Source organism: Barbus barbus (assembly GCF_936440315.1).
Source record: "Barbus barbus genome assembly, chromosome: 32".
NCBI lineage: Eukaryota > Metazoa > Chordata > Actinopteri > Cypriniformes > Cyprinidae > Barbus > Barbus barbus.
The window spans coordinates 15,080,233-15,097,951 of record NC_136760.1 but is presented as its reverse complement, the minus strand read 5'-3'; the positions used below and the strand labels follow the sequence as shown (position 1 = coordinate 15,097,951).

The window sequence follows — 17,719 nt, the reverse complement described above, 5'->3', positions numbered from 1 at the left end:
GACAAATGACAGAGGTGACATCTACAGTCAGGTCACACCACAGACAATCACAACGGCTCATGCAACTAAGATCATACAAGTGTAAAGTTTTACAAACTAGGCTTGATCTCCACGCCGGAGGCCACTTGAGGCCCAGTACCCTGACTGCCTTCACCTCCATCAGTCCTCCTACTCCTCCTCCTCCTGTCTCTGCCGGACTGCTCAACCTGTGATCTCACGTCTCTAGCAGACCTGGATGTACTGGAGGGTTGCGACACTTCTGATAAAGATGTGTTCCTTGATGTGCTGCTTTCTTCATCCTTATCATATGCCTGCATCTTTTTCTCTTCACTGGAAAGGCAGTCCACAAGCTTTACTGCACTACTAGGTCTTGAACTGCTAGAGCTTTTGCCAACCTGACATAGGGGCTCCTGATCACATTTACTGCCTGATCTACTCACTGGACCGGTTTTTGATCTTTTGATGGTGGTTATTGTTTTGGTTGGCTGTGCTTTAAATTTCTGTTTGGCTATTGTGGTGGTCCTACATTTCCCAATTGGTGAGGAACTAACATTATTGACCTTCATCATTGGGATTCTAGATTTAGGCTTCACATCTGGGAATGGATCTAATCGATTCCTGGCTACTGGTCTAATCTTCTGAATTGGTCTCGAAGATATTAGATCTTTTTTATAGCCCAGTGATCGATGAGGTGCTCTCACTGGCAACCTAGACATAGGTGGCTTTCTTGTAATGTCTGTGCATTTGGAGATTACATCATTATTCTGTGTACTGCAATTACCAGTGTCCTTTCTGACTGAATCTTCACATGGGTTTATTAATTGAACTGAGCAAAGATCAGACATTAACAGCTGTTCGGTTTGTATGCTGCTTTGTAGCAAGCAGTGTGTTCCAGCATTTAAGGTCTCAAGATTAGCATTATTACTGCAGTTTCTGGAATTACTGGAAGTTGTCTGGAGGTATGTTTGTGGCTCTGTCCTCGATGAGTCTGTCCTCTGATTGTACTTGCTTGTTCTATAGGTGTCTGGTCCTACTTGATGTGCAGTCTCTGGTGTTTGACCTTGTGAACTATCCCAGTCTACACAAACAAAATCTCTCCTCTCAATGTTGGTAGATTTGAGTCCTACCTTAAAAGAAGAACATAAAGAACTGACTTCTGAATAGGGGGGAGGCTCCATGTCATGAGATGTGTCACAGTGGTCAGTGCATATCTGAATGATATTGTATGATATAACTGTGTTGTCCTCCATCTTAACTTGTGCTCTCTCAACTATCTGTGGATTTGAGGTGACTACATTTGGTTTTCTGACCCCATCCCCTATCCTCCCTTCTAGTGTATGCTCACCGATCTGAAAAAATTGCAGCCTCTCTTCAACAAAATCCCGCTTGCTCATGTCAATCGCACCACTGCGGGTCATCTCAAACATCTTTCCTTCGTGGAAGGGGAAAGGGTTTGGCTCGCTAGTTGGTGTGCTTTCATCGGTTGGGGTTCTTGCAGGAGTTGTGTCAGGGGTTGTTGCTGTAGACTTGTCATCTACTGCTAGCCCAAACGGCTTGGGCTCATCATCTTTAATTCTAGCATCCACTACTTCATCTTCTCCTCCCTTGCTTGACCAAGGATCAAAGCCTTTTGTTGCAACAGTTTTAAAAGGAGTATTAAACTCCTCATCTAGCTTGTAACTAAAGTAAGTGTCTGACAATCCTTGATCAGATTGTTTTCCATCCTTTTCACTGTCCTTTACATTCCTTTTGTTTGAGGGATCAGTCTTAGCTTTGGTCTTTTTGTAATCCTCATCTGGTGATTCTTCATGAATTACTTCAAGTTTACTTTGGCAACGGTCACTTGGTCTAGACATATTATCTGATGCCCAAACATCCTTTCTGCTTTCATTGGGAAATCCAAATGGTTTGGCAATAGGTTCGCTTAAGCCATCATCCTCGTCTTGAAGTTCATATCCATCAAGAGAGTCAATCTCAGTGGCATCAGTGTCATGAGAGAACTCTGCAGTTGTTGCTATTGAGCAATCTGTGATGGACTGATCATTGCCATTTTGTTCATAATCATAATCCTCTTCTTTTCCATTATCATTTGCCCCTTGTTCTTTATCGTTCCCATTCTTGTCAGGTGTTTTGGACGGGCTTTTCTTCAAATCTATGTCCTCATCAATCTTAAAGGTATATTTCTTTATTGGAATAGGTTTAAAGACTGATTCCTCCTCACTTGAATCGCTATCATTAACTCCTGGGGGCACAGGAGATGGAGGCTGGACTCTTATTATAGGTTCGGCATGAAAATGTTTATCGTGCTCCTCTTGGAGATTTACTTCCATCAATTCAGTCTCAGCCTCTGAGGAAGGAGTCAACCCTTTTTTCTCAGGCTGTGAGGAATCAGAATCCAAGGGTGGTGGAGGAGGGAACTCTATATATGCAACTCTTTTGTCTTTTGTCTCCTGGCCAGTTTCGTGCTTACCATTGACTCCTTTTTCTGGTCCAGATTCTTTCAAAGGAATAGCTTTGCCTTGTTCACTATCTTCTGACTCCTCTGAAACCTCAGCTATTGGGCTTGCAATACCTGGCATAAATGCAATAAATGGATCAGGGGTTCTAGAGGTGAGATCATAGCTGACCTCTTCTGAGCTTGGTGTCTCTGGAGTCATAGGACTTTTGCCAGAGCTATCGATAAAAGAGAACTGTTCTAAAGTGTCATCATCTGGGCTGCCTTGAGGAGATGTGGGCTGTTTCTGTTTAACTGCATAAATTGTTCGACTTTCTGAGCTAACCATCTTTTTGAATATTCCATTGGTTCCTTCTCCTCCCATATCTTTGTCAGACTGTTTCCCTACTTGAACACTTACATAGACTGGTAAAGTTTTAAGCCCTTTGAAACTTTCTTTTGTTGTAACGGTGGACATTTTTTTGACCGAACTAGTGTCACTTAGACCACTTGTTGTTCTACTTTCAGCAGAGACGTCTTCAGACTTTGTTGCAGCTTCCTCTCTCTGTAACTCTGAACGGCCCTGAACCCATGGTTTGGTCAGGGTAGGTATGTGTGATGGGCTCTTTTCAGACAATTTAGTTAACGTGTCTTGATTTGCCTTCTTTGACTGATTATTGTCTGAGGAACCAGGTGATGTTCTCACAGGAATATGAGATTCTGTCTTTTTCTTAAGGGTCTTTATCTGAAAGTCATTCCTATTAATATTATCCTTAGACAAAGAAGCGGTTTTAACTGTCTCATTTTTCATTTCACTCTTTAAATACTGCTGCTCTTTAATATCTTTAATTGCACTATGCCTTTCTGCATTATATCCATCTTTCAAATTTTGAGAGTCAACTTTAGTAGAGCTCTCCTGAGATTTATCAAACTCTTGATCTTTAATTTTCTCAAAAAGTGAGGCTCTTTTACCAACAGTATCTGATGTGGTAGATTTTTCAGGTAAACATTTTTCACCCGACTGCTTTGAGACAATATTACTACTTCTACTGTGAGGGGTTACTTTACTTTTATCAGTTTCTGTTAGTTTTTTAGGAGGTGGGTGTCCTTCATCTGTGGAATCAGCTTTTGATTGTTTTGAACCAGCGTAAAACTGATACACTGGTAATTTACTTTCTGGTAGTTTTTTAACTGGCTGTTTTGACTGTGTTAGAGGCACATTCTGATCCTGTTTCTGCGCTTCTATTTCAAACTTTTGTCGAACAGAACTCACTCTAGAAGTCTTAACTGGAACTGGGGGGCCTGCATCACCTGTCTTTGCCTGCTTATGATCTTCCTGCTGTTTTGGCTTATCCTCACTGAACTGTGACAGAATATGTCTCTCGGGACTGTTTGGCAGACTTGCACTTTTCCTTTCGTTTGTGCTGCCAAACATCTTCTGTCTGCCTTTGTCCCATTCCTCAGTCTTTTGCTTTTTCTCAGGGCTGCTGCAAGCTGAGCTCGGCCCTGACTGTGCCTCTCGTGATAATCTTGTTGGTTTCTTTTTCTCAGGGGACTTGAGCTCATCGTTTAACTTTTCAGTTTTGTCCCTAAAAAACTGTGAAACCTCACTCAGTTTCTCCTCTGCCTCTTTAATGGTCCGATCTACTCTATCTTCATATATGAGCTTCTCTCTGTTCCTCTCCTGCCTATCCTGGGTGAATCTCATCCACACTGCATGTTTAGGGCTACCGGGTTCTGTGGTATAATGTAATACTGTAACTTTGTCATATTGCTCATCTTGTGGGGGATATTTACCTGATTTGTCTGATGCATCCCTTGCTGACTTTAATTTGGACTCCTTCCTGGGGTCAGCTACTTTTTCTCCATATATGCCTTCTGCCCCATGTACCTCAGTGGCTACGCTATGCACCTGGTCTGCCACTGAGTCCTCAGTATCAGAATGTGACATGTCTAATTTTTCTGAGAGCAGCATTTTCTCAGCAAACCTGTATGACTCCCCTCTCAACTCAGACAACTCGTCATCATGATACTCAATAGAATGCTGGCTTAGAAGTTTTAAAGCTTTATATGACTCATCTGCAATAAGCTGAGCTGAACTGGGGCGAGACTCTTCCTCTTGAGAAACAGGTGTATTGACTCTGGATGTGTCTAAGAAGAATGGCAGTGATTCCTCAGCAGTAAGTTCCTCCTCATCTTGAAGAACCTCATAATCACCATCAACCCTTTCAACAAGCTCCTTGAGACCTCGGTCACTTCTGCATATAAACTCTGGATGCTTTTTAGTCTCTCTGATTATAAATTCTGTCGGGTCAGTTGTGTTGCCCTTTTCTATGTGCACCTCAATAATTCTCTCAACTTTGGGTTTTTTGTCCTTTTCGAGGAACCGTGGCGACAATTCATCTCCTTTAATGGCATCTTGGCCAGCTTTGTGCTCAAATAAACCGGCAAATTCTTTGGAAGGGTCTCTTCCAGACTGAAAAGCTTTCATTATGTCTCGGACTGACATTGTTTCTTCAATCCTGTCAGAGCCAGCATCTTTCAGTTGAGGTTTGTGGTAGACCATTCGAGTTGTAGTGGTGATATGAGTTTCCTCTTTGACGCAGGCCAGCTCCTCAGAGCTGGCTTTCATCTGCAAGGCCTTTACCTTATCTTTGATTGAGCTAACTGCTGGCTCAGGCTCAACCGGAGGCTTCAAAGCTGCTGCCTCATCCATTAGTGGCTTACAGACCTCCTCAGGATGTTCATAGCTCCTGATGACGTGAACAACCTCAGTTCTGGTTTCTGTTATGACAGGGGAAATAGGCACATCTGTGAAGGGGGGTTTGGGCCCTGTGCTCTCTGCACTTTGAGGAGCTGATGGGGTCTTTTCACTTCTGGTTTCAAAACCACTATCTGAGAGAGGACTCTTATCTTGTTCATGGGAAAAGTCATCAGGAGATTCCAGGATAGCATCTGTGCCACTATAGGAGTCTGCTAATTTACTCAAGTCTTTCTCTGAGGGAGAGGTCCGCATACCTGTGGGTGGCATTTTGAGCTTGTGCTCCGGTTTCATGGTACGCTTTTGTTTTTCCTCCCCTTCCTTCTTTATTTCATCATACCTGCTCTTTACATCAGCTATTTTTGAAAGGGAACTGGCATCAAGATCATTCATTAAGTAATCAACCACTTTAGCTAAATTGAGATCTTTGTCTGGCACTGACTGTGGCCCGACAGGAAGGGTTGGTTCAAGTGTTGGCAAGGAACGCAGGGCATTCTGTCGTGCCTCCTCAATTTCATCTTTGGAGAACTCTTCCCATTCATCTTCTGAGGCCCTGTCTTTACTTGAGCTTTTGACTTCGCTCAGGACATCTTTTGTGAGTATTTCACTAACTTTGACAAGGTCCTCTTTAACTTTCTCAACCAAACTGAAAGGCTCTTCATCCTCCATTCTGGACTCTTTAGAAACATGCGAGTGGAAGCTTTTGGCTGCGGATGATGAGTCAGTTTGTAAGATTGCGTTCATTCTTATCAGATCTTCCTTCATATCTGCCACATCCTTAAGAATCTCTTGACTGGATGTCAATGTGGGTGCGGCAGCAGCTTTGAGGACTGTTGGGGAAATAAATAGTGAGGGCTTTGAGGGTTTAATTCGTGATGTTGAGGACTGTGCTTGGGTGTGTGTCTGAGGTGTGATTGTTATTTTTTCTGGAAGTTTCTTCCCCTGGGGTTCAGGGAGCACATTGACCACGGAGAATACTGGAACGGACATGGAAATTGATGATACTGATGTGGTGGTAGTGGCTGGTGATCTAAGGGTATCGTAAACAGAACTTGATAAATTTGATCTTAAAGGTGAAGATACAGATTTTAGCGCACTATAGTTTGACGTTGTGCCAGCAGTAAGTGTTTTCTCAGCCTCACTGAAGGCTGCACCAACACTGGCCGTAGCTGCTTGCGTTGTGGCCTGTATCCGTTCTTGTAAGCTGTAAACCCCTCCTGTAAACAGACGGGAAGATGCAGAGGAGGATGAGGGGTATTTTATCGGTGAAATGGATCCGTTTAACAGGACTGTTTCAGTACTGGCTATTGTAGGCTTAGCTGATGAAGAAAACGATGACAGAATCGTACCCCTAGCTGCATCCGTGTTTGTTTTAATAGAGGATAAGTTTGATATGTTTCGAATGGGAGAGGACACTGCTATACTTGTGGGGGCCAGGGTGGATTTGAATGATAAAGACGTGTATGTATTTGTGGTTGACTTTATAGAATCAGCTTGCGTCACGGTGGTGAAAGTTCTGTCTAGCATGGATCCAGGTGATGAAATCAAGTTAGCTCTTGAGGACAATGAAGCAGCGAGCCCCTTGATGGACACCGGATCCGTGCCAGTTTTACCTGGTGAAGACAGGGGACTGGAGGAAATTTGAACTTGATTTTGGGGTTGTTGAACCACAGTCTTTATTGGAGATGACATAGGTCTGTATGTTCTAATAGGTGATGCTACATTGCTAACTGATTTTGCAGGACAAGCATTCGATGTTCCTAGAGTGGACTTGATTGGAGAAGCAGAGGAAATGGACCACACAGACTTTAGTGGTGAAGCAGATGGCGTGTTGGAAGGTGAACTGGAGAGGGAACCCAGTCCACATTTTGTTTGCCCAGGGACGGTAATAGGAGCAGTCGACCATGCCTGGTAAGATCTTGTTGAAAAGACAGGTTTGTGAGCGTAACCAGCAGGCAGTGTTCTTGTTGTACTTCGTTCAACTGTTTCTTTAAACAGACAAATGAAAATCCAACATAAAGTCAACAAAAAATGAAGGAAAAACAGAGAGACCAGAAGGAAAAAATTGGTCAGTGGTGATTGTCTTATAAGGAGTAGAGCAGCAGTTTTATGATGTGAAATGGAACTGAAGATAAGGACGGTGCCAAAATAAAGATGATCCAAAGAGATTCATGGCCCACAAAGAGTTCACAAAAATTAATAAAGCGCACACACGCAAAATATGACAATAATGATAAACCACAAAACGTAAAATGGCAAGACAAATGCACAGGACCAGAGTAAAACTATTTCACTTTTGACTTTTGATGTGCTCAATTTTCCTGTGACTGACTACCTTCATTTGCTACAGTGCCTTTTATCTGTTTGGTTTAGAAAAAAAAATACAGATCCTTCCCCAATTTATGTATTTTGACAAAAACAGAAGACTCCAAAACAAAAAGTATCCTTGTTCCTATGCTACAGGAAAACATATTATGACAAATGCAGGCTAAATAACTACAGTTTAAAGTTCATAATATCACTCACATCATGCAGATCTGAGTAACCTTAGTGACAGGCAATTCAGTGCAAACTGTGAAAGCACCCAAGAGAATCTACCTGTGAGTCTTCATGCATTTCCTTCAAAAATGCATTAAATAATTATGCACAATCACAAAGCCAAAAGGAGCAAGACTGGTTGTAAACAGGAATTTAAAAAAAGGAAATTATTTTTTACTTCGATGCCATAGTGCATAAAGTTTTGCAAGTCACTCAAAGTAAAATGTTATGAAAGTTACAAAATATTATTATTGCTAGTGTGGGTAAAAATGAACTAATAGGGTAAATAACATCTCATAAGCACAGGGCAAGCACGGCACACCAACTGAAATGCCAAATTTTACATGCAAACTAAAATTTACAAAAAACAAAAACAAACAAAAAAAACAAGCATGTGGACTCTGTTCATGTATGGTAAGAATGTGCATATAAAACAATGTTTATGCCAGTTAATATATCATAGATGGTCACAGTAAGTCACATGTTAGCTTTAATCACTACCAAGAATTTGGTTCTCAATATAAGTTCATATATTAGTGAAAACATCACACTCACTCATTCCAGGCTCGGTCAGATAGCTGTAGCGCTTACGTAAGGCTAGAGATGCAAAGGTATGACGTCGTTCTGGCTTTTCAGTCTGTAACAACAAAAAGAATCCTATCAGTTTATCAACCTTGCTTAAAGTTTAGCTAACTCTCTTATTGTTCTTTTCTTTTGAAAAAGCATTATGACTATAATATAGAAAGTTTTTATAATTTTCTTTATATTACTGTACTCTTTACATTGGGTTGGCCTATATAGTCTCTATTCACATCAAAGAAAATTAATGCTACATTGATTTCCTTTAATTCATTCTAAAGGCCATGAAACAAAAAGAATAACTACGATCAACTGGGTCAGTGAGATCCTAGGCACCGATGACCAGTACTTTGTTGCGCAGTATAAAAAACATTAGTTTTTCTCCTCTAAATTAAATTTGATATGCTTTGATATGTGATCCACCTAAGCCTTGACAGTGTAGGCAACAGTACTTGGTGCATGGATGAGTAAAAAAAAATTAGCTTGCAGAAAGGTGCAGCAGCATGCAGTATATGTATTGTATGTGTACCCAAATTAAAGCAGTCTTAAACGAACAAATAACCCAGAGCTAAAGCAACTAGCACACCACATGGAAATGAGGGGACAGCACTATTACCTCTTCCTCAGGATCTGAATCCACATCCTTTTGGTTCCCAAGATGCATTGCAGAAACAGAGGGGATAACGTAATGAAGAGCAGGGGGAAAGAAACATCAGGATGTGAAAAAGGCGATTGAGAGCACACCAAGTAAAATTTACCGCAAAGCCACAGTGAAAGAACATAAAGGGGTAAAAAAGAAAAAGAAAAAGAAAAACAAAGCACAGAGCCGCAACCACAGAAACTGTTGAAATAAGCACAAGCCTGTGCACCTTCAGCCAAAGCAAGATCCAAATCAAAAGTGTGATTTGGGTCAGCCACAACAACAACAACTTGAAAAAAGCTTGAAACAGATAAAAGACACACTCAGGCAGTTTGAGCCAATTTGACCCTTAATGACTAGGAACACTGCTCTATCTTTCCTGAGTATGAAGATGGCATGATATGACGCAGATGATCAGAGTTCAGCCTTACCTTCTTGAGTCCTGGCAGTGTGATGTTTAAATTACAGATAGCAGTCTGAGCGAGACCCTTGGAAGTTTTAGGCTCTCTGAGGAAGGACAAGCGGCCACATGGCTCTTGGCTGCTGTCTTTGACCTGCCGATGACAAACAAATGTTACTGCTAACGAATTAGGTCTTAGGTCTGACTTGCCCAGAATCTGCTGGATAACAGTTTGTAGAGAAGCAGCCCATCTGATTTAAATAAGTACAAGGTTTCAGCTGGAAAATACACAAGAATGCTAAAGAGAAAAGTCACAACATGCTAAGAGCTACATGTTTCTCATTACCTTCTGATATCCTGGGGTCTAAGAGAAATGTATGCTGATTTTAATAAAACAATTTGGCAGGCAGAATGGATTACTAATGTGTCTAATTGTCATGAAAACGCTGGAAGAAAAAATGATCTACCTTCACACAGAACGGCAGTCTGTTTTCTTTGAAAGCATAGAAGTTAAAAACCAGCTGCTGTCCAGCTTTGGTCAGAGGGGCCAAATTGCCATAGCAGTCCACATAGATGGGCTTCCCTTCCAGCACCTTTAAAATGTAATTTATAAAAATGTTAATGTAAAAAAATCCTAATAATATCTCATAAAATTCTCATCTAAAAAAAATCTCATATGAATATATAAATAAATAAAAACGGATAATGCACCTCAATGTCTTTGCTTCTGGCCACCTCCTCAAAGTTCTCCTGCTGTTCCAGGGTTTTGTCCACTTTGTCGTCTGTCATACAGAAGCACCGCAGACTGGACTCCACAGGGTCATTCATTTTAGCAAACACTACGAACTTGGCCATGTAGGGCACACAGATGAGCTCTCTGTAGAGCTGGGTGGCCAATCCTACAGTCTCTGGGGTCTGATGGCAGTCTGCAAGCCAAAACCTGGACACAAATTTAACAGTCACAAAGCTGAAAATGTGAGATTTTGATAATACACCTTAATATTTTCTAGAATTAGATCTGAGATATTGAAAATTGATTTTGGCAAGTAAGAGGATTTTATGAGAGAGAACTTTCTAAGTTGTTCTTGTACCTGGCAGACACATTTGTGGTGAAGGACACACAGTCATTCATAAAGGTGAGAGGTGTAGTCCCAGTGATGTCCTCCCACTGAGCCGGCGATGTGCCACCTGTCACGAGATGTTTTATAAATCTGAGTGCTCAAATAGAGATCAAACAGAGATGCACTGGTTGACTGGTCATCGATTTGTTGTTTTTGTTTTTTGCAGGATTGTTTTATGTAGAATATTTTCACAAAGCAAAATTCAGAAAATTCATTTAGTTTTTGTTTTAAATCGTAATATTATACAATCTAATTGAAGTCAAAAACAACTGGTCATACTACATGAATGTAGCATCTTTGTTTGGATTGTGATTAAAATTGGCCTGCTTGCTCGTAAAAAAAATCTTAATCGGCCATTAAAAATTATAATCAGTGCATCCTTAGAGACAAATACTGTAATAGAGAAGTTATGAGTTAAAGCCCATCCACACCAAGTACTATATCTATAATGCTTACTAAAAAGTTTTCAGAATTGTTATAATTCTGTGGGAGATGTCCAAATCACAACTATAACGATAATGGCACAGATAAACAATATCGTTGGAATCATTTTCTGAACATCGCCAAACAATCAGAATCCACCTTTAAAGAGCTTGAGCATTTAAAGCAAGCGATGACATACAGTATCTACTGCATGCAATTATGACTAACAGAACGATATTGCTTGTTGGTGTGGACGGTAATAAAGTTATCATTTTAGTTATCGTTCTTCTTATTATCAGTTGTTATGCAAACACCACTATAGTGAAATGGAAGTTTGATAAACTGTTAAAAAGATTCTATATTTTATTATACATCGTTATTTTCTAAAAGTCAATCCTACCAGTTATACTGCAGAGCAGGCGCAGGCTTGGTGTTGGGTCTCCTTTGTAGCCGTTCACCACACCCTCTCCAGACAGTGGAGGCACAGGTATGGTCATGGTAATGGGCTTATGGAACTTCCTCCTGCGAGGCTCCACAGTCACTATAGGGCTGAAGGTGGCACGATTTCCTATGATTTTCTTCACAGCTTCATCCTGAACAGGCTGGGCCTGTTAAGAGAAAGCAAGATCATTTAAGTGAAACATCTACACAATGAGCTTTATTAAAGTGTGCTTTAATACTGCTAGCATCAGCAAATGGGAAAATCCCAAAATATGCCCAGTCCTAAACTCGCACCATTGTTAAGCAAGTGTTGTTGTACAACCCGAATTCCGGAAATGTTGGGACAATTTGTTTTTATTTGAATAAAATTAAAACTAAAAGACTTTCAAATCACACGAGCCGATATTTTATTCACAATAGAACATAGAGAACATAACAAATGTTTAAACTGAGAAATTTTACACTTTTATCAACTAAATGAACTCATTTCAAATTTGATGCTTCAAAGGGCTGAAAAAGCCAACAATTTTGAAAAGATTCAGCTGGGAGAACATCTAGCAACTGCTACTGCTACAGGAAGAACTAGCCAAGTATTTGAATGTTGAGCGGCTAGCTCATTGGCTACTGATACAGGAGAGAACCAATTAGCTGTACCATGTGATAATGATGTAATTATGTCAGATTGAGTTATACCTATCGGACTGCGCCATCTAGAGTTTCATGCCCTAACTTTGGTTATATATAAAGGAAATTTTTAATTATTTGAACAGTTGTCTACCTGCAGTCCAACTCTAATCTTCTTGGTAAGTGCACCCTCAGGGAAGGAGGCCCGGACCAGAGGTACTGTCATGCTGGACAGGACCCCTCCATCTGGACCCATCTGATTACTCTCCTGTTTGATCCGTGATACCACTGCAAAGTATTGTGGGAAATCCTTTGTGATGATTCGGCAGATATGCTTCTTCTCCAGATCTGCTGTGCTGTCAAGCTCTGTAGAGTACACAAGTATTATGTGAGTTTGATTTCAGGAAGCATTTAAATTACATATTTTACAGCAGCAAACAAAAACTAGGAAATGTGAGTGGTGTTTGCCAACGCAAAAGTTGGCATCATGATGCTATGGTCTTGCAGTAGTGATAAATGTGTTGCTATGTGATTGTAATGAATGTGTAACTCAAATGTTCATTTAATTTCAACACATTTGTGTGTGTCACATGCTGACTCTAAATTGCATTGTTTGTAAATATCTAGGCATTATAGCAGACATTGGCCATCCTGCATTCTAGATTATGGCCATCATCTCTAAAAAACTCATGTCCCTCGAGCACTAATCAACACTCACTAAAGGCTTGTCTGAATCTCATTGTACACTGGCAAGGTCAGTAACAGTGCAGATTTAATAATCATCATTTTACCTTCATCCATGCCATTGAGGAGCTCAATGAGGTCTTCAGATTTGCAGTCATAATGATGCTCTTTCCAGGTCTCACCGTTTTCGCTCCTGAGCATAATGAGCTCTCGCTCTTTCCCTCTCATGGACCCAAAATGAGGGATCTCCACAATCACAGGGCTGTGAAAACACATCGCAGGCCTTTATCAGTGGAACCTCTCAGACTAATAAATGAGAGACGACGAGACACACAAATGCCGATGATGACTTTAGTAAATGGCGATGACGAACATTCATGGAACATTAGTGCAAAAGAGGGGCACTTGGCAAATGCATCTGATATTAATACAGGTAGACTTTAGTGGTTCCTATTCTGAACCCAAGAGGACAGATGCAGAAATTATTCTATCAATGTTTTAGTTTAGCATAAGTTTTTTTTGTTGTTTGTTTGTTTTTTTGTTTGTTCTTTTACCAAGCGTCACTGCTTCATGCTTTGAAATTAAATTTTTCAAGCACCAAGTCAGATGCAAAATAAAGATGCACAAAATCCTATTCTTGTTTTTATTTTCGTTAAAATATCTAACAAGATAACTTTCAGACAGCATAGTTTATTAATATATATATATATATATATATATATATATATATATATATATATATATATAAATCTTGTGATATTTCAACTTGAATACACCGTAACAGTTATGGTGAGGTAACATTAAAATAGATGAACAGATGTTTAAGAACAAGACAAGGTTTGACTAGGGAAATTTGTACATTTGGCAAAAAACGGCCCTTTTGAAACAAGCAAAACACCTAAATAGAGCAAAACAATCCTAGAATTAAGCAAAACAATTGCCAATGGGATAAAATTCTTTAAACAAGCACTACAGCATATCTAACCAATGGAAATATGAATTGACCATAAAACTAATCAGAAATGCTTATAAAATGATCAAGCATTAAAAAACCTTAGTGCATCTTAAGAAATTGTAATTTTAGAAATTAACTTATGTGGTCTCATTTCAAACATTATCCCTCAGTTTCACAGACAAGGCTTAAACCTAGTCCCAGACTAAAATGTAAGTCTGAGCTGGTTCAACTGAAAGAAACTTGCACTGATTGATCTTAAAATATATCAGTGCATTTGTTTTGTCTCAAGATACACACCAGTAATGTTTTTTCCAAAGCACGTTTATAAAAATTACTCAAATGTCCTAATTGTACTATGGCCTAATCCTGGTTTAGTCTAAGCCCTGTCTGTTAAACCGGGCCTATATCTAATAATATATTTTTATTTCACAGAGTCATTGCAAGGATTCCAATACACTTCAACTGGTAGACCACAGTGTTAATAATGCTGAGAACGAGGGGTTAATTCCCAGGAAACACAAATGCTGATAGAATGTGCACGTCAGGTTAAATGAGTACATTTAAGTTAATCAGTCTTGGATTATAAGTACAAAACCCATCAAGGTGGATAAAAGTGTGAATGCTATTGATTTCTTTATTTAAGACAATCTTATGTTAAGAATTCGCTTCTTATTTTAAGATTAGTCTATATTTACAGCATAATTTAGTAATTATGCTGTTAATTTTTAAGCATTTCTGTCTATGTTTAAGATCAATTAATATTATTTGTGGTGATAAATTTATGCCTTTTTGTGCATATCCCATTGGCAGGTTCTACTTTAAGAAACTGTTGCTGTATTTTTTAGTTTAGCTTTTATTGTTTTAAGCAATTTGGGGCATTTCCTAAAAATGAATTTGTCAACGAAACTATTACAAATGAAATGCGACCTGTTCTGGCCAGTATGTAATAGGCCCTATTCTAATATGGAGCAATTAAATCAAATAGCTCATGTAACACAATGGATAAAAACAATAACATCAGACAAATGTGGAATCATGGAAGAAAACATTTAATGTGTATACAGAGAAGGTACCATGGAAAATTTCATGCCTGAAGGCCCCAGACTCGTACCCACTAGAACTGTGAGTTAAACAGGGCATATTAGACACTAAACGGCCTAATCCAAATACTATATATACTCCTCAAGAATATTCTGAGACTGACCCTTCCCTTTAATAAACACTGATACCTTCTCTAAAACTAAAAGGTCAAATGAAACTCTCTCTTAGCGTAAAAACACAGGGCTAAGGCAGCAGCCATGACTGCAGACACTCATGCTCACCAAGCACTGCATAACCAGCCCAAACAGCCAGTATGAGTCACTTTCAGCAATGTGTACATTCACTGAAAGCTAAAAGGAAAAGGTGTAGATGAACGTAAAGGAGGAAACAAAGGAAACATCATCTATGGTGTAAATAAAAGTAGTAGTTGAAATCAACATGAAGTGCTGTGACTTCTAAGCACACACTCCTACCCAGAAAATTTTGTTCCCCGTGGACCAAGCTGCAGGATTCGGCTAATGTAGCTCTCGCCCTCGCTAAGAGGGGGGAGTTTTCGAGGTAGATGGAGTTTACTGAATTATATCCATGCAGCATTTAGAGGAACAAAAAGGAGGAACAACTTGTCATTCCTGCAGGATGGGAGACTAGCCCTAGTGTTGTAATGTTTTAGTGAGCTATTGCTCACCCTGTTCCAAGTACAGCGGCTTGTTCCAAAACCTTGTGAGCTTTCTTGCATCTACCATGCATCCAAAATGACATGAGTAAGTTATTGGGAACACTCATAGGCAACAACTCATATGTACTAATAGCGCACACCCGACTAACAATTTATTTCAGCAGGGTTTGACGTTAGCCTGCTGCAAATCTAACAGCGTGGTGCTCTAAAAAACATAAAATACATCAACACACAAACAATGGGTAAAACAGTACATTTTGATTAGTTTAGGCTATTTTTATTGAATACATTTTCTCTAGCTTTGACCAATGGATTCTGGGATTGTGTTATTCATGAAGGAGCAGAGATTTTGGCCAAAGCATAATAATCTCAGAATAATCTCAATATGACTTCTAATTTTTCTGATGCATTGAACCAGAAATCTCCACTTCAGTGGCACTTACAAACTTTAGTTTCATTCCTAACTATATTCTAAAGGTTTTTAAGGAGGGTTTCATATATCATTTGTCTTATTTATATAACATTGTATACACATTTTATATAACATGGTGATTTTTTTTTCTGGCTGTTGAAAGTATTTTCTGATTTACAGAGTGAAAAAAAGATATCCAAAATCCTGTCTGTAAAAATTCTTTAATATGTCAACAAAATTACATTAATTACAAAATACTTTATCCAATGTTCAGATTTCTGTTCTCTAAATGTATGCAAATCATGCCTACATAATTAGGTAATAATCTTTTGCTTATTAAAAAAAATCTGAAAATATCATTCAAAACAATTGTCTTAAAGGTAAAAATAAATAAAACAATCATTTACTTACCCTCAAGCTGTTCCAAACCTGAGTTTGTTTCTTCAGCTGAGCACAAAAGAAAACCAGTTGATGGCAGCCACTGAATTCCATAGTAAAAATATGGTTTGATTATCTTCTTTTGTGTTCAGCAGAAGAAAGAAACTCATACAGTTTTGGAAGAACTTGAACATGAGTAAATGACAGAATATTTTAATTTTGGCTGAACTATCGCTTTAATGTACTGTGGTTAACCAACAGGGGAAAGTATGATGATAGCTATTCAAAAATAACAATGATTACCCGATTCACCTGTGGTGCCTGGCCTTAAAATGTTGTCTATGTAGCCAGCTCACCAAGTTCTAGAACAGAGCCAATGTGTGTCATTTAAAACACTTATTACTAAAATAGTGGAGCTCTTTCAGCAATCCTCAAAATATTTACTAAGGAACTTTGACGACCTGCAGGATCCCATTGTAGGAAAGTTAAGGAGAGGGTAAAGTCAAGGTGCTTTACCATATATCGCTGAGTCAGTGTCACATAACAGGGCATTGGCAGATAACAATGATGGGCAAAGGCGCTCTGTGTCACTGCTGAAACACTTCACCAACACACACTACCAAACACAGATGGTTTCCATGGAAATGATAAGAAAAGGCTGGAGTGAAACAGTCACGAAGGTGAAACCTACCCCAGAAACTGAGCCCCCGCTGGGCCCACCTCCACCAGCCGGCTCGCCAGACCCTCTCCCTCCACCATGGGCGGCAGGGATGCCAGCTTGTGTCTCTTGACCAGACGGCACGTGATACGTGTTGGCGCGGTGCACTTGCGGGGTGGGATGATGATGCGCATGCCATTGTGGCGACTTCCTCTCATGGAACCGCCACGGGCATCCACCATGAAGCTCACCAAAAATCTGTGGAAGGAAAATGATCCAATAAGAGAAGATAAAGAGAGATTCAGCATCTTACAGGCTCTCAGAGATGAGTTGTCCCATGCTGTGACAAAAACACACTCACAAACAAATTTCAGAGAGAAAATCAGAGAAGAAGTGATCTGGAATCATTCCATGCACCTGGTGAGAAGTTAGTGAGGTACACAATGTTGGTTGGATATTTAGCCATTGTATTAACAAAGACACTTACAATTAATTCACAGTAAAGGATCAGAATTCAACAAAACTGTTAACGTGTTACATTGTAAATCTTTTATTTGTATTTGTATTGCTAAAACTTAAAAAGTTTACCATTATATTATATACTGTAGTACATTAGAATAAAATGAATAAAAAAAACAATAAGTGACAATGATATACGTGTACAGTAGGTCTTATGGTTTGTTTGGCTTATGAAGATGTTATCAAATAGTGATCTATACTGATATATTGGCCTGGGCTACATTTCCCTAGAAGTGGAGTTGAGAACAGCAACAACAAACACAGGGAGGAAAAACTGTGATCACATGATCAACCGTCACCTGTTGTCATACTGAAGGGGTGAGGGAGAAACGCTGCAAAGAAACAAGTGGAAATAGGCAATATGGAAAAAAATAAGTACTTTAATATTAGCACTAACACATTTGAATATGATTTTAAACCACTGAAATGCAAGAA

At 39.5% G+C, this 17,719-nt stretch overlaps 2 protein-coding genes across 17 annotated transcripts in view; both read right to left on the bottom strand.

The window, feature by feature from the left end:
* The window catches only part of LOC306852329 (ankyrin-1-like), a 250,313-nt gene that overhangs the window by 9,673 nt on the left and 222,921 nt on the right, over window positions 1–17,719 (bottom strand). For 9 of the 16 annotated variants that reach the window (XM_079389061.1, XM_079389051.1, XM_079389052.1 and 6 more), the window contains 11 exons: window positions 17,584–17,616; window positions 16,799–17,023; window positions 12,753–12,907; window positions 12,116–12,327; window positions 11,297–11,504; window positions 10,444–10,540; window positions 10,064–10,292; window positions 9,820–9,945; window positions 9,384–9,506; window positions 8,929–8,955; window positions 8,325–8,370 (listed from right to left, as the gene is read on the bottom strand). In XM_079389061.1, coding sequence (XP_079245187.1) covers window positions 8,325–8,370; window positions 8,929–8,955; window positions 9,384–9,506; window positions 9,820–9,945; window positions 10,064–10,292; window positions 10,444–10,540; window positions 11,297–11,504; window positions 12,116–12,327; window positions 12,753–12,907; window positions 16,799–17,023; window positions 17,584–17,616 — 1,481 coding nt within the window. Of the gene's footprint in view, window positions 1–8,288; window positions 8,371–8,928; window positions 8,956–9,383; window positions 9,507–9,819; window positions 9,946–10,063; window positions 10,293–10,443; window positions 10,541–11,296; window positions 11,505–12,115; window positions 12,328–12,752; window positions 12,908–16,798; window positions 17,024–17,583; window positions 17,617–17,719 lie in introns of all 16 variants that reach the window. The other 7 variants (XM_079389060.1, XM_079389059.1, XM_079389057.1 and 4 more) reach the window with 3 other exon arrangements.
* On the bottom strand, window positions 90–6,185 carry LOC306852281 (ankyrin-3-like; the record flags this gene model as incomplete). Its single annotated transcript, XM_079388995.1, has 1 exon — window positions 90–6,185. The coding sequence occupies one exon, from the start codon at window positions 6,183–6,185 to the stop codon at window positions 90–92; it is 6,096 nt and encodes a 2,031-aa protein (XP_079245121.1).